The sequence below is a fragment of the Hemicordylus capensis genome, chromosome 3 (assembly GCF_027244095.1).
Source record: "Hemicordylus capensis ecotype Gifberg chromosome 3, rHemCap1.1.pri, whole genome shotgun sequence".
Lineage (NCBI taxonomy): Eukaryota > Metazoa > Chordata > Lepidosauria > Squamata > Cordylidae > Hemicordylus > Hemicordylus capensis.
The window spans coordinates 270,238,875-270,259,930 of NC_069659.1; the positions used below are offsets into that span (position 1 = coordinate 270,238,875).

The 21,056-nt window shown below is 44.3% G+C and overlaps 1 protein-coding gene across 1 annotated transcript in view; it reads right to left on the reverse strand.

The window, feature by feature from the left end:
- Positions 1-439: 439 nt before the first annotated feature.
- LOC128350595 (pancreatic lipase-related protein 2-like) overlaps positions 440-21,056 on the reverse strand; it is a 60,986-nt gene continuing 40,369 nt past the window's right edge. The window contains exons 7-11 of the mRNA XM_053308992.1: positions 14,322-14,370; positions 12,132-12,286; positions 6,048-6,176; positions 2,497-2,548; positions 440-534 (exon numbers count right to left, since the gene is read on the reverse strand). Of these exons, the coding sequence (XP_053164967.1) occupies positions 440-534; positions 2,497-2,548; positions 6,048-6,176; positions 12,132-12,286; positions 14,322-14,370 (480 nt within the window). The remainder of the gene's footprint in view (positions 535-2,496; positions 2,549-6,047; positions 6,177-12,131; positions 12,287-14,321; positions 14,371-21,056) is intronic.

The window sequence follows — 21,056 nt, forward strand, 5'->3', positions numbered from 1 at the left end:
TTCTTCTTCAGCTGGAAGTGACCAGAAGTATCGGGCGCGTGTGCGGACGTCAGGCGTGCTTGCACACATCAGACGGGCTCATGTGTGATCACGAAGTGTGTGCGTGCACACCTGGCACTTCCAGCTGAAGAAGAAGGGGTGGCAGGGAGATATGCTGCCGCCCCGAGGGATTTTACAAAACTCCAGCTATGGTGGGGGGAAGCGGGGGGAGGGACAAGTGCACCCTCCTCCGCTCTTAAAGTCCTACCCCGCCATCCACACCGAACATTCGAACCAGCCAGTGTTCAGACCTGTTCGGAGGCCCATAAAAGAGCCTCTGAACAGGTTCGTGTACATCCCAAGTATAAGTCAGATTTTTCATTATGTTAAGCTTGCAATCCTATTCACTCTTGAATGGAAGTAAATCCCATTGAACTCTGTGGATTGGGCTATGTGTGATTTATTGAAGGAGAAGTTGATTTAGTTCTTGCTGTGCATTCATTAACTCAGCCCATGTCGACTGAATTTGAATAGCAAAATTCCCAACATTTTCATCTAAAAAACAAATACATGCAACAATCATGTCTTTTGTCAACGCTCAAGCATAATTTCTCTAGTACTGGTACAAACTTGTAACAATCCCCTCTTCTCTGATGCATGATTCCTTCTCTGTTGGTGGGGGGATGCCCTTATGCATATTTTATTTTGCTTTGTTTAGGCTTCCTTTGTTTCTACTTGTCTGTTATTTGTATCTTAACTATACAAGAATTTTAAAAAGCTCTTTAGGTACTGTTCCTTGTGTCAGAGATTCAGTGACAGTGACAGTACAGAAGGAACAGGTACACAGTCTAGGGGTGCTTCTGGATCCGAGCCTCTCCCTGGTGTCCCATTTTAAAACAACATTATATTTTAAAATATTTTAAAACAACATTAAAACCATTAAAGCAATGTAATTAAAAGCCTAGGTGAACAGATATGTCTTTAAAGACCTTTTAAAAGCTGTCAGAGATGGAGAGGCTCTTATTTCCAAAGCCTCAGGGCAGCAGCGGAGAAAGGCCGTCCCTGAGTGGCCACCAGACGAGCCAGTGGCAAATGCAGACGGACCTCTCCAGATGATCTCAGTGGGCGGTGGGGTTCATGACCGAAATCTGATTCATGACCGAGAGCTGGACATCCCATATAGATACAGGGGAATCCGTTTGCTAAACCATCCTGAAGCATGATCTACAATTTGTTCTGACTGAAAATTATACTTTGAGATTTTTCTTCAATCGAAATCGAATGAATGAATGAATGACGAAGAAGACGTTCTCTTAAACACCCAACGCCCAAGCTGTTTAGGGCTTTATAGGTTATAACCAACACCTTGTTTTTTGCCCGGAAACATATCGGCGGCCAGTGTAGCTCCTTCAATACAGGAATTATATGGTATCTCCGAGATGACCCAGAGACCAACCTAGCTGCCGCATTCTGGACCAACTGTAGTTTCTGGATCACATACAAGGGCAGCCCCACATAGAGTGCATTACAGTAATCCAGTCTGGAGGTTACCAGCAGATTTATTACTGTTTTGAGGTCGTTCATCTCAAGAAACGGACACAGCTGGCATATCAGCCGAAGCTCCTGTCATTCCTAGGATCTCAGTGTCTTGACTATAATGGTGCATGTTTCTCTTTCCTGCTGCTAGTTGATGCCAAACCCTTGGCACCTGCTGCCTGCACAGGAAACACCGGCAGAGGTAAGGAGCTTTGCGGCTTGTAGTTAATAAGAGGGCATGTGACATAGGGTGCCACACTTATCTACAACTTCAAGAGTTTTCTGTTCCCTCTCTCTTTGCATCTGGGCCTAGAGCTCATTGTTCAGAAAGTTGCTTGTTCTTTTCTAACACTGCTTCTGATTGGCTCCACCAATCTCATATGATCTCAAAAGAGCTGGACATCCCATATAAATATAGGGGAATCAGTTTGCTAAACCACCCTGAAGCATGATCTACAATTTGTTCTGACTGAAAATTATTCTTTGAGATTTTTCTTCAAATATTTTTTCCAGTATATTGTATACCAAAATATTAAGTCTTTAAAATGTCCAGGATGGTTTTCAACAGGCACCTGGAAATAGAGAGGCCAATTCCTGGAAATTCCAAGACAATCCTGGAAGGTTGCAACCCTTCCTACAATTGGACCTCATTTAGTAACTCATTTAGTAACTCATCGTTTACAGCCATGCTGAGTTGTCTTTGGATTCCTCGGCCCTGGTAAAGTGTGCCTGTTTTCCCTCATGAGTCTTAGGCCTACTCTACAGTTTTCAGTAATGCTGTAAAGTGTTCTGAAATAATGCTACTTGTATTCTTCAGATAACGACCCTTAACAGTAGGCAAACCATATATAAAACAATGGTTTGTTGAGAGAGAGAGAGAGAGAGAGAGAGAGAGATTTTTTACCTCAAAATAATCCAACAAAAAAGCCAGCTCAGCTCCTACAATACGGATGTTTTGCACTGCTTGTAAGTACACCTTACCTGATTCCCATTTTACAGCCACACAGTTTATATCTTCTTTTTGCAAGATATGCTGGAGGGCACAAACAATTACAGATAAACGAATAAGCATTGTTTTATTCTGCACACAGAAAAGTGCTATAGAAATCAGGATAACCTAATAATAACAGACAAAAAATGGAAGAAAGCCAAAGAGCAAGATTGCTATATGGAATTAACTTTAAGAACTTGGTGGTTAAACATACAAAACTGTCTTGTACTAAATCAGTTCATTGGTTCACCTCACCCAGTATCATCTACAGAGACCAGCAATGCATGCAAAACACGGGTTTTGACACTGAGCTATGGTCTCTGCCCTGTTTCTTTCTCTTTTGGGAATAAGAAGAATCATATAACCAGAACCATGTAACTCCTCCTCTGATGTAAATGTCTTAGCTTTTGTAATGCCAACATGCCTACTTGACAGAGAACACCTAAGAGATCGAGGGCCTGGTCTAGAAGTCTGGAGGGAAAGAAACTGCTAGAAGCTTCTAGGAAGCGTAGATAAAATCAAAATAAAAGTTAACTAGAAAGGGAAGATTCTTTGTGGGAGAAGGGGACACAGTCACTCAGCCTAAGGCACTGATACCCAAAAAGAGTTGGGGAACAGCAATTGGGGTAACTGCCTAACTGAAACCCCATACCAACTGGAAATGTTTTCACTATATCTTGGTATTTACTATATTTTCTTATTAAAAGGAGTCTCTTATATTGACTTTCTAAACACCAAATTCTAGAACATTAGTAGCTGGATTCCCATTTGGATAACAAGTAGCTGAGCTGTCTTATAATTCTGCTCCTTTCACTCACACAAATTTATTTGAAATATGCAGAGGTTCACCTAGGTAATTTTGAAGCCTGGACCAAAAGGCCATTGGACCCTGGGCCCCCCCCAAGTTAAGCATCACCCCCCCTACACACACACACTGTGACACATCCAGTATTTTTAACACGTGGCTTCTTGAGAGCACAAATAGCAACTGAACTCACAAGAATGTAAGAATATAAAAAAGGTATATTTACGCAAATATGCATTAGCAGAAACATTTCAACACACAACTTAACATATTCACATCCCACATATTTCTTTCCCCAATCCACCCACTGTCTCTAAGGCATCCGATGCAGGTCACAATCACACTTGGCTACCTGGTGCAGTGAGGGCCAGAGCCGTGGCATGGTGACCACACCACCCAGGACAGACTAAAGTGGATTTGGGGGCCCCCAGGGGGTGTGGAGGCCCTAGATTTTGACCCCAAAGTCCAGGATAAGAGCATCTCTGGAAATATGAGTGGAGAGTGGCAAGATCAACTGAAAGGAAATTTTGATTCACCCACATTACTGTTATTATATAATGGTGTGAAAATTATGGCTTTCTAGTTCTATCTGCAGATAAGCTGAAGCAGATCTTAGTGCTTTTCATTACTGTTAGCTCTGAACACAAAATGTTTACATCTCTAGGCAGAGTGAGAATGCTGACCAGTGACCACTTCAGCACATAGTGGATGCAGGACAAGCATTGCCTGTATTAGTTCCCTCCCAATGACTTCAGCCTCTGGCAATGCAGGTCATGAACATCTGCAATCATATGCAGGATCCAGCTTTTGGCATATACGACTGTATTATTGTTTGAATGTTTGCAGTGACATTCCAAACATAAATTAATGGCAGAAAAGATGCAAATGACCAACACTCCTTAGTGGTTAAGCAGCCATAAAGCAACATGAGCATAGCTTTCACTGTAGTCACGATGCATTGAAATGCCTGTAAACAATCCATTGAAATATAGGCCTATAGTGATCAGCCACCCCTCCCACTAAAGAGTTACCAGGGAGTGAACTCTTTACTTGACTGACATGCTGGTGAATTCCAGGGCAGCCAATCGGTGCACCAGGTGGGTGGGACCTAGAGAGTGGTTGCAGGGAATGCTGGGAACAAGAGGGGCAGGTCTTTGTTAGAAGGGAGGACATGTGGCCATGGAGGATGGCTGCAGGAGAATGACTCTGCTGATCCTTGAAAGATAGGAGGGCAGGAAGCTTGAATTATTATCTAGAGCAGGGATTCTCAACGTTGGGTCCCGAGGTGTTATTGGACTTCAACTCCCATAATCCCCAGCCCCAGTGGCCTTTGGTTGAAGATTATGGGAGTTGAAGTCCAATAATATCTAGGGACCTAACATTAAGAATCCCTGACTAGAGTTTGGTGAGTTCAAGGAAAGAAGCCTGCGCTTTGGCTTCGAGAAGTTTAATTTAGGAAAAAGTTTTAGTCAGACTTTGTGTTAGAAGTTATATTTATTTGGCATGTGTGCTTTTGCATATTCCTGATTTTTTTTAACTTTAGTTTACCTGCAAGGTAATTGAAATAAGAAATACTAGCTTACGCCCATCCTACCTAGGGCATTGCAAAAGACTCTATAAACTTTTAACATGCCTAAGACAACCTATGTTTGTAATCTACTAAGTATCTTTAACTGTACCTAACTGTACTTAAGAAAACTAGAAACCCTCAGACAGACGCAGTCTGTCGTAATTGTAGTAATGGAATAAAACTGGGGGTTTTAAGCTTTTTTCTTTTTACAAGCCCCTCCAAGTTGTTTTTTTAAAAGCGGGGGAGGAGGGATAAAGAAAAAGGGGGGCCCAAAGGGAGAGTTCTCTGGTGCAAGCATGCACTCAGGTGTTCAGCTACTATCAATTTTCTCACAACATGTCGGCTTGCATGTAGAAAGTTTTTGTACTTGTCCAAGAGTCAAATAAAGAGAGTTTTCTTTTTTGTGGGTTATCCTACCCCAAGCCCAGAGAGTTTCTGTAGACAAAGGAGTGGTGGTGGCAGCCTTTGAACCTACCGATAATACAGAGGAGTTTTAAGAGAAGCCTAGTCAGGCAGCTCAGCAGGGATGATTCAGCATTTATTTCCCTCGCGTAAGCTTGCTCTGAGACAAAGGCTTTAATCCTCTACAAGGCCTAAAGTCGATTATGTTCCCTCTAATTCAGGATCACTGTAACACACTAATGTAACAGGTATGTGAAATGTTCTGCTTTCTTCATCATCATATATCATTCATGAGTAAACTATATATCATTTTGATATGAATATAGTCAGAAGTCTTATAATTTATGCATTGTAGGAAGAACTAATAGGATTGGAGAGCTGGTCTTGTGGTAAAAGCATGACTTGTCCCCGTAGCTAAGCAGGGTCTGCCCTGGTAGCATATGAATGGGAGACTTGATGTGTGAGCACTGTAAGATATTCCCCTTAGGGGATGGAGCTGATCTGGGAAGAGCAGAAGTTCCAAGCTCCATCCTTGGCATCTCCAAGATAGGGCTGAGAGAGATTCCTGCCTACAACCTTGGAGAAGCTGCTGCCAGTCTGTGTAGACAATATTGAGCTAGATGACCTATGGTCTGACTCAGTATATGGCAGCTTCCTGTGTTGCTATATTCCTATATAATATTACACTTTTAGAAATAGTTAGAGGGAAGTTAACATTAGCATTGGAGATCATACATGAAGATAAAATAATACTCATATGTTACCTTGCAAATCTCTATTATCGAAAAATAATCTTTATTATTCAAAAAATAGCCATGTATAATGAAGCAAGTTCTTCGATTTGTTCTGAAATTTGAGGCTTGAATTGTAGATGGATTTATAGCAGATATTACCTAGATTGGGGAAGAAAAAGACATTATCATAGCAGTTCTCTTTTCCTTTTTGTCAAGGCCTTTGGCTTGACAATTGAAGTCTGAAATTAAATTTAGGCATGAAGCACACTAGAAAGCTATATGCACACGAACAGCCCTACTCAGGTTAGGGAAGCCCTACCTGTGTAGGACTGCTCGTTTACAGTGTTGAGTTCGAGCCCATTCCCAGCGTTGCCTCCCTTGCAAGCCTGGGTTTTGCACATGGGCTTATACCTGTGGTAAAGGGCACAAGTGCACCCTTTACCCCAGGTATGGGGTTGTGTGTATGCTCAGGCTGCAGCAGAAATGGGTGCCCATCTCATGGGGTTATCTGGAGGCCGGCACACATCCTCCGGAGATCCGTACTGTTTGAAGCAGTGAGGATCGTCTAGGAGTGTGAGCCCCGCTCCCAGCAGCATTTATTTGATCATTTGGGGGAAAGGTATGTTGGACCTTGCCTTCCCATGACCTACCCTTCTGCTCAGTCAAGTGAATAGGCTTAGTGTTAATTATCTCTCATTCTAACTTATGTCACAGCATTGTTGAGGATAAAAATGCTTTTAATATGCTATCCGGAGTTGCTTGAAGAAAGGATTGGATTCACACACACAATGAAAATAGGCTCTGTTGTTACTCTGGAACACCTTATTTTATTCCTTATTGCCTATTTTTCCCCAGGTCATGAAATCATTTATTGCCAGGATTTTGATAAGAAGCCACTGTGTTCTTATTCATTCTCTCTCTCTCTCTCTCTCTCTCTCTCTCTCTCTCTCTCTCTCTCTCTCTCTCTCTCTCTGGGATTAGTATCCTGTCTTTCACTTTTGCTAAAAGGAGGCTAACAAATAAAACAGAATATAATAAAAAATAATAAAAAATATTGAAAACAACAAAAAATAAAACAGCAGATTAAAAAGCAAGTAACCAGCAACTAAAATCTGTAAAAAAAAAACAGCATCAATCAATCTATTCAATATCATAAAAGACTATACCAGCACCTTGAATTGAGGCTGGAATCAAATTGGTTCTTTCAACCTTAGCATGAAAGTGGTCAGTCCCCGTTCACAATCTGGTTACCATATTTTATATCAGTTTGAGTTTCTGAACATCGTAGCCCCACATCCACTAACCCCCTTTACATTACAGTAAGTCCCACATTATAGTTATCTAGTCTGGATGTTACATGAGCATTGGTGACCATGGCCAGGTCTCTTTCCAAAAAGGAGCACAGCTGGTATACCTGCTGGAACTGGTTAAAAGCATATCCAATCAAAGATGCAGTTAGAGCAGCCAGCCCTAGGATTGAGAAACAACCAACCAATCCCAGGCAGGCTGGGTGGTGGAAGTTCAGAGTGCGTAGTTTGAGAACTCGGCTTCTAAAGATACGTTATTTTAAAGCCTTTGTCCCTCAATAGATCAATTGAATTAAAGTGCTCTCTAGCCTGGAATAAGTTGAGTTTTGGATTTCAAACTCAATATACTTGCTGTTTCGCAATCTAACCTCCTGCAGTTGCTTATGGATAAATTTGTAACTTGCATACATCGTTCTAATTCGATCGGGAATATGTTTCATGTTGCAAAATATGTAGGAACTTGCGTTTTGCAGAGAAGCTCTTAGATTAGAAGTTCCTGTTCAGCCTTTCTCGTGTTTAGGCACTGGGAAACTGACGATAATAACAGGGACTGAGATAATGGAAAGCAACACAAAATATTTCCTCAAAGAATCTGCAAAGAGAAAATGGAGTTTAGAAGCGATGCCTCTTCCCTGCCCTGTAGGGTGTTTTCATAGCTGCTGCTGTGCAGTTCATTCCTGCTGCTCTAGATTGCTGGAAGGAGAGGGCAGATTCGTGTGTGTGTGGTGTGTGGATGATTCCCAGAGAAATCCAGTGCAAAAAAAGGGTGAGGGTGTAGGAGGAAAGTACGGAAGCATCCTTGTATTGTCACTAAAAGTTGGGAGGGAAGAATGAAGTATAGTCTAAACACTACAATGGGTGGGAATTTTACAATGTTTTCTTTATAGTTGTTTACCAGCTGGATTTAGGCTGCTTCTCAGGGGCGTAACTATAATAGGGCAAGGGGGGACAGTTGTCTGGGGGCCCACTGCCTTGTGGGGGGCCCAGAGGCAAGTCACATGACTGACTCCCCCATCCACGCACCTGCCCGGGCTTCCTTCAGTTGTATTCATCCTCTGAAATTGATGTGAGTTTTGACATGGAGCTACCAGAACAGCATGTCTTTCTCTAGGACCATTAAATGACTTGCATCGTCCACAATTTACAAAACCTTTGTAAAAATAATTTAGCATGAGCTTCAGTGAGCGGGGTGGCATTTTGAAATCTTGTCTCTGGGCCCACTACAACCTTGCTATGCCCCTGCTGCTTCTGGGTGTGCACTCAGTTGAGAAGAAGGAGAGGGGCTGGAAAGAGCTCTCCCTTGCTGTTCCAGTTAACTGTTCCTCCACGCAGCAGGAGCAGCTTTAAGGTAAAATGGGGGGACCTCCTCCCCCCACCGCCACAACCCTCCTAGGCTCCTAGTCCCTGCTGCAGCCAGCCAGCCTCTCCATTTCACCGCGCAGGCACCGCATTTTAATGTAGAAGCGGGGACTTGCCTCTTGTTCCCCACTCCCTGCAGCGGCGGCTGAGGCTTTTAGAAGTAAGGTGGGCTTTATCCTCACCACCCCTACCCTCCTCGCTGCGGTGGGGACGGAAAATCCTTGGCCACCTACGGCAAAAGTCTTAATCCAGCTCTGGGTCCCGTGGCTGCTCACAGGCCTCATCACCTTGGTTTTCCTGCTCCTACCCTGCTGTGGCTGGTTATGTGAACGACCTTACTAGCAACAGCCACTGGAGGGATACTGTGCCATGGCTAGACAGGGATAATTGCTCTTTCCCTACTCAATAGAAGAGAATCACCACTTTGAAATGATCCCCTTTGCTCACTTAGCTGGGCATATTGATGGCACCCAGCCCCCAAACTCCCCCTTGTAGCAGTTTCAAGTAGATGTTAAACAGAAGACAATATAGAACTTTGTGGAGCACTACAGTATGAATGCCATTGTGCTGAATGATAGTCCCCAATACCACCTTCTGGAATATACCAACCAAGCAGGAGCAGAACCACGGAAGAACAATTCCCTGAATTTCTATCCTGGACAGGTGATGCAGGAGGATACCATGGCCAATGGTATCAAATGCCACTAAATGGTGCAGAACAAGCAGCAGAGACCCATCCTATCTGTTGCCATCCTGGCAAAGGTTATCAGGCTTCCCCCACTTTCGTTTAGGGTTTTCTGTTTCTTATATTTGTTTGGTTTCCGTTGCTTGGTGGTGCTTGGTTTTGCTTAATTGCCTTAGTCATTGTGTTTTCTTCTGGTTTGACCCTCTTCCTTACTTTGATTTGGGTATGGTGCTTATTTTGTTTTGACTTCCTCAGTCATTGTTTGGCTTATTTTTAGTTGACTCTTTTAATTGGGTTAATTATCACGGTTTGACCATATGACTGAGTTGTTGATAAGTTGTTGCACTTATACGTATGTTATTGTTGAGGAACTAATTATATACACATATTTGGGGGTAGTTAATTTATTGAACAAACAGTATAATTACATCATTACCAAAAAACTTTATAAGTATGTGTGCACAAAAGGTGACATATTGGTGACATATTGAACACTGTTTTTAAAAAAGGTTAATTGGTGGGGGAGGATTGTTGGCTTAATTTTGTTAAGTTATGGCTCCTAAAAAAGGCCCAGGAAAGTCTAAGGGCAAGGGGAAAGCACCAACTTCAAAATGCCCACTTCATCAGCCAGTGCAGCCCCCAGCTTCTTCTTCCTCTTCCGAGGATGAGGGGCAGGTAGTTATGGCTTGGATTTTGTCCTGTCTTGATGTATTGGAAGCTAGCAAAAAGGTTACCAGGGTGAATTTCCTGGGACATGGGGTAGGAGAAACTCTTGGGCAGCAGGACAGGCTGATCACGACAACAAATCTTGCAATCTAGTGAAGCCAGGCTTGACGCATTGGAGAAGGGCTCCAGCGAGGAGGTGGCCATTGCTGAACCTACTGCCCACCCCACCCCGCCCCCCCTGCCCGTGAGATCTTCTTGTTGCAATACACTAGACTCGGACACTGACCCTTTGGGTCAGTATGATATAATGGAGGCTTATCCTCCATTATAACCCATAAGGGTGTTGAGCTTGTGATTCACCAGGCTAACACCGGCCAGCATGGGAGGGGGGCTATTGTCTGCCTTCCCCAGAGTAATACTGGCTCTTTGTGTTCATTGTCTGCAGTGGTAGCTTACTTGCAAGTCTGTGGGCATGATCAAGGCCCCCTCTTTTGTCATGTCGATTCTTCTGCGCTTACCCATTACCAATTTTGGGCAGTAGTTCACAGTGCATTGCGCAAGGCAGTTCTGAATCCGGTGGAGTTTGGTACCCACTCTTTTCATATTTATTTATTTAGGAAATTTTTATGCCTATAGGTGCAGAATCTTCTGCAGCAGCTGTTGGCATGTCAGAAGGTCAAATCCATGATCTTGGGTGTTGGCGTTCGTCTGCTGCCTTCGGTACATTCAGCCTTTACAGCACTAGTCAGGGGCGTAGCTATAATTGAGCAAAAGGGTTCAAAGAACATGAGCCCCCAGCTCCTGAGGGTCCTCCAGCTCCCTCCCTCCCTATTTTCTTCATTGTTTCCCTCACTCTGGGGGGCTGCCAGAGAGAGGGATGAACACGGGCCCCCTCTCCCCTAGCTACGCCCCTGCCGCTAGTAAATATCATTACTACTTGAGGTACTAACCTGTTTTGTTTTTTAGGAGTGCAGATCCCATCCCAGTTTGGATTCTTATTCTTGGCCACAGTTTCATGTTTTGGGCCAGTCATTGGGCAGATCGGATCAACATGGGCACCCAGTTATGTCTTGCCAGTGTGGCTGAAGTGGAATGACTTGAATGCCGTGGAATGAACTGGAGTCTTTGCCCAGCTTGGATGAGTATATTGCTAAACATGGTGTCCCTCATCTACTGGTGATATACTTGGGTGGTAATGATATCGGGTTGCCATGTGGGAAGACTTTAATTATGCAGGCGATTTCTGATGTCTGATGTTTAGTGGCCCGTTTTCCAGATATTGTGCTGGCTTGGTCCTGCATGATTCCCTAATTGCAGTGGCATGACCAGGGGGCGGATTCAGTGTTTCAATTGGGCTCGGTGAAAGGTTAATTTGGAAATTGGCCAGGCTGTCCTGGCCATGGGTGGTTATGTTATTGCACATCCCGAGATACGGATCCAGGATGAGACCCTGTATCGGAGGGATGGTGTCCATTTGTCTGATCATGGTATTGCTTTATTTCTCCAGGCCCTTCAGTCAGGCATATGTGGGATTTTGGATGGGTGGGGTAAGCGGGGTTAAACTGAGGTTTGCTTTGCTTTGTGGCCAGTGAGTGCGGGTCGATGTAAGTTGATTATTTGGAGTCTGATTGGAGGACCATTTAAGGTGAGTGGGCAAGCCAAGGAACAGCCCTTGCAGGTTTTGTGGCCCTTGGGTTGGGATCTGCCCCATCTCGGAGGCTGCCCATTACCCACCACTCAGAGTTTTGCAGCCTGGGTGGGTGGGACTGGTTGGCCTCCCCTCAGCGAGGTTAACACCTTGTGGCTGTTATAATGTCTGGATTGTATCCAGGCTGATAACACCCCATCTTTTGCCCAGTTCTGGGCGGTCTTCCTTATGAGGCTGGCCCTTGGTGGGGTACCCACACTTGATAGTTATGCCTCATTGCTGGTTATGAAATATTAACTAATAAAGTGGCCCTAGTTTATCCAATAACATGTATCTTGTCTTGGATACTATGTATGACAGGATTGTGAGTGCAGTGGTGAGGTCACCCTAAAAAGAGACTGACTGTTAATCTATATTATTTGTTCTGGAACTCAGGATTAGATACTTACTTGGGAATGCACAGGGTTTTCTCTAGTGTATATGCAAAAACCGGTATTAACAAGGGCTGGAGGCTCTGGCAAGCCTAGGAGCGGCCGTTCAAGTGTTCCACTCCAAGGAGGGTCATTTGTAAAACACCCAAGTCTGTCATAGCAAACTTCCAAGCCTGCAGCAAGCAGAGTGAAATGTTAATATTTTGTAATCAGCCACATCTAGGTTGAAACAACTCTTATCACTTTAAAGAGAGACAATAGGAAATGCAGGTTCCCCCCTCCCAAAAGGGGACAGTATCATATCACTGCCCTTCTTTAGGAACATAGGAAACTGGCTTATACTGAGTCAGATCATTGGTCTGTCTAGTTCAGTATTGTCTACACAATTTCTCAACGTGTAGTTTCTCAACGTGTGGGTCCTCAGATGTTATTCAACTCCCACAATCCCCAGCCCCAGTGGCCTTTGGTTGGGAATTATAGGAGCTGAAGTCCAATTACATCTGGGGACCCACATATTGAGAATCCCTGGTCTACACTGACTGGCAGTGTCTCTCCAAGGTTTCAGGCAGAAGTCTTTGCTTGGCATACTTGGAGATACCAGGGACTGAAACAATTACCTTCTGAGGGGTAAAAGCGGGGGTGGGGGTGGGGGAGTGAGTAGATGCTTCAATGCTGATCTAAGGGCCCTCTCCTTATTCTATTTGCCACCTCATCTCCACACTACATTGTATAAAGCACAGGTGGTGGGTACCACTATGGAGTTAGGAGGACCAGGCTTCCATTCATATGTCATTTGCCATTTATGATAGACCTTATGGATTAATGGGCTCAAATGAACTTGTTTTCTTGCAAAATCCAAAAATGGTGTGCCAGCTGTATTACTACATATTTAGCAAAATGTGCCCACGAACCCCATTGAAGAACACAGTGCGGGTGCTCTCACAAGCGGCCTAGCCTAGGTAGGGCAGGCTGCTCATGTGCAATACCGGGACCAATCCCGATCCCAGTGCTGCCCACCCGGCTAACCCAACTTTTAACTTCAGCAGATTGTCTGGGCGATTGCCGCCGGGTTAAAAGGCTTAGCCCCGGGCCCACCACCATTTCCAGCAGTGAGCCGGGAGGAAGGAGTGGCTGCACCAAGTGTGGTGGTGGTTCTCATGTGAGCTGCTGCTGTGCATGTGGCACAGTGCACCCTGAGATGCGGGAGGGGGGATCCTTCCACTCCCGGCTACAGCCCTCACCGCTCTGCTTTTTGTGTAGGTGCACAGTGTGGTGAGAGCACAGACAGTCACCGCTCATCTGCAGGGGGAGGCAAGCTAGCTCCTGCCTTCTCCCCAAGCTGCCCGCCCTCCCAGCCAAGGTTGTGTGAAAGACCTCAATGTTTTCTCCCCACAAAATGGATGGGTAGGGGTGTAACTTTCCCACTGGCAGCATGAAAGAGCATGAAGATGTGTGGCAATCTGTATGGCAAGTATCTTTATGGCAGGCACTTGCCACATAGATAGAATTTCAGGTAATTTCTGTGTTATTCATAGTTCATGTAAAGTGGGCCAACGTATTTGTAAAAGGTCTAGTTTACACTTCATTGTCATTACTTCTAGACAATATAAAATTTGACTTAATGTTAGAGGTAAATCTTCAACTTTTTTCATTGCATCCAAATATCTAACAGTTGCTTGACTTTGCATACCTCCAGTGACTATTGCTGGTGTCTATCTTATGTTTCTTTTAGGTTGTGAGCCCTTTGGGAACAGGGATCCATCTTATTTATTTATTATTTCTCTGTGCAAACCACCCCGAGCCATTTTTGGAAGGGCAGTATAGAAATTGAATGGATGAATGAATGAATGAATGAATGAATGAATGAAAGCAAGCATGAATAAAACTCCCCTACAGCCTTAAAGAAATTGGGTGCTAATTTTTATCAAGTTTCACTCATTTTCAATGTAATTGTAGTAACTGTAACTGTTTTCTCAGAAAAAAAAATCCTTATATGATGGGAATAATTTCTCATGGCAATGTAGAATCTTTTTCTCATTGTTAAAAACTAAATGTAATAGTTTGAAGTGGAGTTAACTTAAAATGAAATTTGAGGGAAACAATTTTGCAGATCCATATTGCAGAGCAAATTCCCTTCATATATAAATACAATGTAAATGAATAAATTCAGTAACCATATTATTATTGTCCTTAATTCCATAATCTCACCTTTTACTGATATATGTAGAAATAATGCAAAGAACCAAACACAAAACATCTAGGAGGAAAACAAACACTCAGGTTAGCTGCAGTTGTGGAATCCAACTGAGATATGTGGATGCATTTTGATTACATGACTTGCAGTGCAACTTCCTTGTACCAATGAGGAAATGAAGTGCAAGTAATTGAGATATGCAAAGATATTAAGAACAAAGCCATGTGCTATCATAATAGGAAGCTGTCTTATACAACGTCAGACCATTGGTCCATCTAGCTCAGGATTGTACACACTGCAGCTCTCCAGGGTTTCAGACAGGAGTCTTTCCCAGCCTTACCAGGAGCTGTCCCAGACAGCAGACTTTACCACAGGATTAAAATGGGTGAAGTACTGTGAGCTACGGGGCATATCAGATATTTCAAATTTGCCAAATTAAAAAAAAATACAGATGCAAAAAGTGGTTTTATTGACCCCCAACATTTTATTTTTATTTTTATTTATTTATAGTTGCATTTATATACTGCCTTTCATTAAAAAAATGAAACACGAAACATGAAACAGTAGACACGATAGCTCCTAAGCATCCCCTCTGACATACGTCAAAATTGGCCCCTTGGTATACGGAAGATCTACGGGGGCTGAAGCGGCAAGGTAGGCGACTGGAGCGCAAGTGGAGAAAAACTCGACTCGAATCCAACAGATTACGACATGGAGCACATTTAAAGAGCTATGCTCAGGCAATATGTGCGGCAAAGAAGCGGTTCTTTTCTGCCTGTATTGCCTCTGTGAGTTCATGTCCAGCAGAGTTGTTCAGGGTTGTGAGGGGACTAGTATCTGCCCCCTCTCCCTTGAACCAGAATTTGGAAGCATCAGTTACCCGCTGTGGTGTGTTTAATGAATTTTTCGCAGATAAAATCTCTCTGATTCAGGCCGACTTAGATGGAGACTCCACAATTAATCTGATGTCTGAACTGGAGGTGTCTGACAACTCCTCTTATATGATTCAACAGGATCAATTTCAGTTCGTGACTCCTGATGATGTGGACAAGCTGCTTGGAGCAGTGAGGCCTACCACTTGTCCTCTTGATCCTTGTCCAACATGGCTTGTTCGATCTAGCAGGGAGGATGTTGTAGGTGGCCTGGTAGAAATCATAAATGCCTCTCTGAGGGAGAGCAGGATGCCTCCTTGTCTCAAGGAGGCATTTATTAGACCTCTTCTAAAGAAGCCTGCGTTAGATCCCTCAGAGTTGAGCAATTATAGGCCTGTTTCCAAACTCCCATGGCTGGGCAAGGTAATTGAGAGGGTGGTGGCCTCTCAGCTCCAGGCGGTCTTCAAGGAAACTTATTATCTAGACCCATTTAGAACTGGCTTTCGGGTGGGCTATGGGGTGGAGACTGCCTTGGTCGGCCTGATGGATGATCTCCAATTGGGAATAGACAGAGGAAGTGTGACTCTGTTGGTCCTTTTGGATCTCTCGGTGGCTTTCGATACTATCGACCATAGAATCCTTCTGGAACGTCTGAGGGTGTTGGGGGTGGGAGGCACTGTTTTACAGTGGTTCCGCTCCTACCTCACAGACAGATTCCAGATGTTGTCGATTGGAGATTGTTGCTCTTCAAAATCTGAACTCAGGGGCGTAGCAAGGTTGGAGTGGGCCCAGAGACAAGATTTTAAAATGGGCCCCCCCCCACCAAAGTCCAGGGCCTCCGCACACCCCAGGCCCCCAAGGATTTAAGTCTGATATTCCAAAATAAGTATGCTGCCTGCAAATACATTTCACTGAATACACACACACACACATCACAATATATAGTGATATACATTGAGTACTATACATTTGTATTACTTTTAATGCCTAGAACACACTAGAAAGATGAATTATTAAAATGGGCCCCTTGCTACAGATTAGCAAAGGAGACTTTCAACCATGCAGGGTGAACCTATGTTTGTTTTCCCAGAATTCTGAATAAATTCAGTCAAGTTTGATTGCAGGAGGTTTTTCACAGGAGGCTTTTAAAGCCCTTTAAGACACATCTCCTCTGGAATGGAGGTGCTGCATTCACATGTTGGCCAGATTGACCCTGAAGTCCCTGCAAGTTATTGGGGAGCAGTTCACACACAAGAAAAATAAAATAAAAGCACCACACATGCTTCACAGTTCTCACTCAGATCTTCTGGGTTGCAAAACAACTTGAACATAAGTGCATTTATAAATGAATGAATGAATAAATAAAATTAATAAAATACTGTTCCAGAAGTTTTTGCAATTTTCTGCCATGAAACAAGGCACTTATAGGACTTTTTAGATAGTTTTTTTTAAGTCAGCAAATTTTCCAAGCTGTTTCAAAATAAATATTCAGAGACTTCTCGGTCCCTCCCCCCCCCCATATCCAAGCCCTATGGCAAGCAGATCCCTATATATGGGGGGGGGGCGGGAAAGGTAACCACAAAAAGGAGTTCACACTCTACCTGGCAAATGCTGGTCTGGGTTAAGCAGGGCAGCAAGGGGTCTTCTGCTGCCGAGAACACTCTGGCTACCTCCTCCTTCCTGGCTGGCTTGGGCCCTACTCGAGTTCAGGCTTCACTGCGGCCTACACGGAGGCCTCCATGGAAGCCCCGCCCACCCGCCGATCAGCTGGGAGGCGGGAGAAAAGGAGCTCTTTGCAGCTTGCCTGCTGCTTCGATTGCGGCCAGCAGAACAAGCAGGAGAGACGGCGAAGAGGGCAAGTGGCTGAGAGGCTATGGGGCTGGGCAGGGGGAAATGGGTGCCCCTGGGGTGCCCCTCCAGGCAGTGGGGCCCCCAGACAAATGTCTCCCCTTGCCCTATCATTGTTACGCGCCTGTCTGAACTTAAGTATGATGTCCCTCAAGGCTCCATACTCTGTCCAATGCTTTTTAACATCTACAGGAAACCACTGGGAGAGATCATCAGGGGATTTGGAGCTGGATGTTACCAGTATGCTGATGACACCCAGATCTACCATGTCAACTTCTTCAGGAGATGGCATAACTTACCTAAATGCCTGCCTGGAAGCAGTAATGGACTGGATGAGGGAGGATAAACTGAAGCTGAATCCAGATAAGATGGAGGTACTTATTGTGCAGGGTCAGAACTCTAGAGACGATTTTGATCTGCCTGTTCTAGACGGGGTCACACATCCCCAAAAGGACCAGGTTTGCAGTCTGGGAGTACTTCTGGATCAACATCTCTCCTTGGTTTCTCAGGTTGAGACGGTGGCCAGGGGTGCTTCCTATCAGCTTTGGCTGATACACCAGCTGTGCCCATTTCTCGAGATCAATGACCTCAAAACAGTGGTACATTTGTTGGTAACCTCCAGACTGGACTTCTGTAATGCGCTCTACTTGGAGCTGCCTTTGTACGTAGTCCGGAAACTTTAGTTGGTTCAGAATGCAGCAGCCAGGTTGGTCTCTGGGTCATCTGGGAGAGACCACATTACTCCTTTGTTGATGGAGCTACACTGGCTGCCAATAGGTTTCCGGGCAAAATACAAAGTGCTAGTCATAACTTATAAAGCCCTAAATGGCATAGGCCCTGGGTATTTAAGAGAGCGTCTTCTTTGCTATGAGCCCCACTGCCCATTGAGGTCACTTGAGGAGGTCGTCGTCTCAAATTCCCCCACCTCCAGATAATTTATTTCCCAGTCGGCAAAAACCAGACCCAGAGTATGTCCTGCCACATGGGTAGGGCCTGATACCAACTGAGTCAGGCCCATGGTTGCCATGGAGGCCATGAAATCCTGAGCTGCACCCACTAGGGGGGCCTCAGCGTGGACATTGAAATCCCCCAAAACAATAAGCTTGGGGGAACCCAAGGCCACCTCCGAGACCACCCCCACCAGTTCAGGTAGGGAGACTTAAGTGTAGCGGGGTGGTAGGTACACCAGCAGAATCCCCAGCCTATCTCGGAGGCCCACCCTCAAGGAGAAACACTCAAAATTAATTGGGACAAGCTCCAATGTGTAATGAAAAAGCCAAATCGTGTATGGAGTGCTCCACAATAGCTCGCAGGGACTTCAAGGTAAAGGTGGATGATATGTGAAAGTACATCTGCCCTTCCATGGTGAAGAAAAGTAGGCCAGATGCTCTGCCACTGATCTGCAGCTCCAGCCCCTAATCCTGATTAATAATCATAATCCTGATTCATTAGGTGTGTCAAGGTAATTAAAATAATATGATAAACTCCTCTGTTAATTAAGTTATCCCAGTGGATTTGGGAAACAAATCAAAATCCCACATCCAATGCCCTACAGGTATTCCAGAGTGTACACAGTACTCCCAGAGCTGCAATCCATGCAGAGTTCCCCCACATGTGAAGTGTTTAGTCCTTTGCATATACAGAGTAGTCCTATCTACTAAAATGCATAAAGCAATTGTGCAAGATCTCTGTAACTGTGTGAACAGAAACAGTAGAACAGAGTTTTGGAGATTTCAACAGTTCTTATGGGTACCATTACGTTTTGTGGATACATGTCGGGTTTATGTCATTCAGCTGCTATCAGCAGGCAAGTCCTGATGGAGTATCTTCTAGCTCCATTTTAAATATGGAAATAAAATCTTGCCAACATGCATTGAAAAAAAGTTCTTTTAAACCAACCTCTATTCAATGTATATTTTACATTTGCTAAAGCTTGGTTTGGTTACATAGAGGGGTTTTTTTGTTTTTTGTTTAAAGTCCTGCATGTTGTCTCTTCTGTCTTTCAGCTCCAAAAAGTGGATCTGAAAAGGTCTGGAATAGGGGTGTGCAATTCGGGATTTCGGGTGATTCGGCTCGGACAGGAACCGAATCACCCCTGTTCTGTTTTGTGCCCGAATCTGGGTCACCCGAATCACCCTTGATTCGGTTCGGATTTGGATTTAATCCGAATCCGAATCCGAATCGATTCGGGGGGGTAAAAAGGGGCCCAGGGGCAAAATTTTTGGGTGGGGTGGTAGTTCCCAATGGATAGAGTCTACTACCCCAATTTCAGGGGGATTGGGCAAAATCCTGATTTTTGGTGAATTTTTAAAGTTTTAGTGACTTTGGGGCAGTTCGGGGGCATAGCATGGGATCTGGGCAAAAGGAGTGGGGTGGGGTGGTAGTGCCTAATGGGTGCAGGCTACCACCCCAATTTCAGGGGGATTGGGCAAAGGGCTGATTTTTGGTAAATTTCTGAAATTTTCATGTCTTTGGGGCAGATTGGGGCATATTGGGGCAGAAAGTGGGGCCTGGGGCAGAATAGTGGGGTGGGATGGTAGTGCCTCATGGGTTCAGGCTACCACCCCAATTTCAGGGGGTTTGGACAAAGGGCTGATTTTTTGAGATTTTTTGAAGTTTTAATGACTTTGGGGCAGTTTGGGGGCAGAAAGTGGATCTACCCCAAAATAGTGGGGTGGGGTGGTAGTGCCTAATGGGTGGAGGCTACCACCCCCATTTCAGGGGGATTGGGCAGAGGGCTGATTTTTTGAGAATTTTTGAAGTTTGGGTGTCTTTGGGGCAGATTGGGGGCAGAAAGTGGATCTGCCCCAAAGGAGTGGGGTGGGCTGGTAGATAGTGCCTAATGGCTGGAGGCTACCACCCATCCCCAATTTAAGAGTGATTGGGCAGTGGGGTGAATTATGGTGAATTTATTTGTATGAGGTTTGTCTTCATAAGGTGAAGTGTGCTAAAGTGATTACTTCCTCATATTATTCATAGTAAAGGAAAGTGTGAAAAAGTGAAAGTGGGGTCATGAGAGTTGTTTAATTGAAAAATATCTCATTTGCTATGATAGAATGAGAATTCACACCTCAGAAGAACCGAATCACCCGAATTTTTCGTGCCCAAAATTCGGGTGATTCGGCTCGTGCCCGAAAAATATCGGGGGACATCGGGGGTGATTCGGTTCGGCCCCAAATCACCCGAAATTGTTCATTTCGGGCACAGATTGTTCTGTGCCCGAAATTTTTTGCACATCCCTAGTCTGGAAGCATTTAATTTCTTTTAAAATAAGTCTCTTGAAACTATTAATATGTAAATCCTTCATAGGCAGTTTTCTCCAAGGATGTACAATAATAAACTTCACAGGAGAAGTAGTCTCAGTTTAGAGACAAATAAAACACATTCATCCAATATTTCCCATAAGTGCAGAATAGAAACCAATGAGGCTATTCTCACAAGCATGCAAAACCGGGCTAAGGGAGCCCAGCCTAGTTTTGCATGCTTGTGAGAACCTTGTGAGAACCATCAGGCTCGAGGGCAAGCCCAGTGGCTCAGCGGTGGCAAGTCTACATAAATAGCCAACCTTTTAAACAAGTTTAAAAGAGTTTATGGGAGCGAGCTGGAAATGTCCCACCCCTGCCTTACACTTGTGAGGAAGAGAGATGCAAAGGAGAATGAAATGGGAGAATGAGAGAGGTCAGGGGCCAGTTCAAATGGTACATCCTCCAACCTGTCCTCCAAGCATTGGTGGGGGGGGGGGGGTGACACACGGATGCACCTTTCTCCCAGCTACCTCATTCAGTGTACCATCCTGTTATTTTCATTTTATTTAACACATTTATATGCCGCCCTCTACCAGAGTCTCTAGGCGGTTTACAAGAACAACAACAACAAAATCAACATATTTAAAACATATATAAAAGTTAAAGTTATAACAATCAATAAAATTCAACTAAAACAGCTAAAACTTCAACTAAAAAGCTTTTCTGAAGAGATGTGTCTTCAGTTGTTGCCTAAAATCCATCAAAGATGGAGCAGCTCTAATCT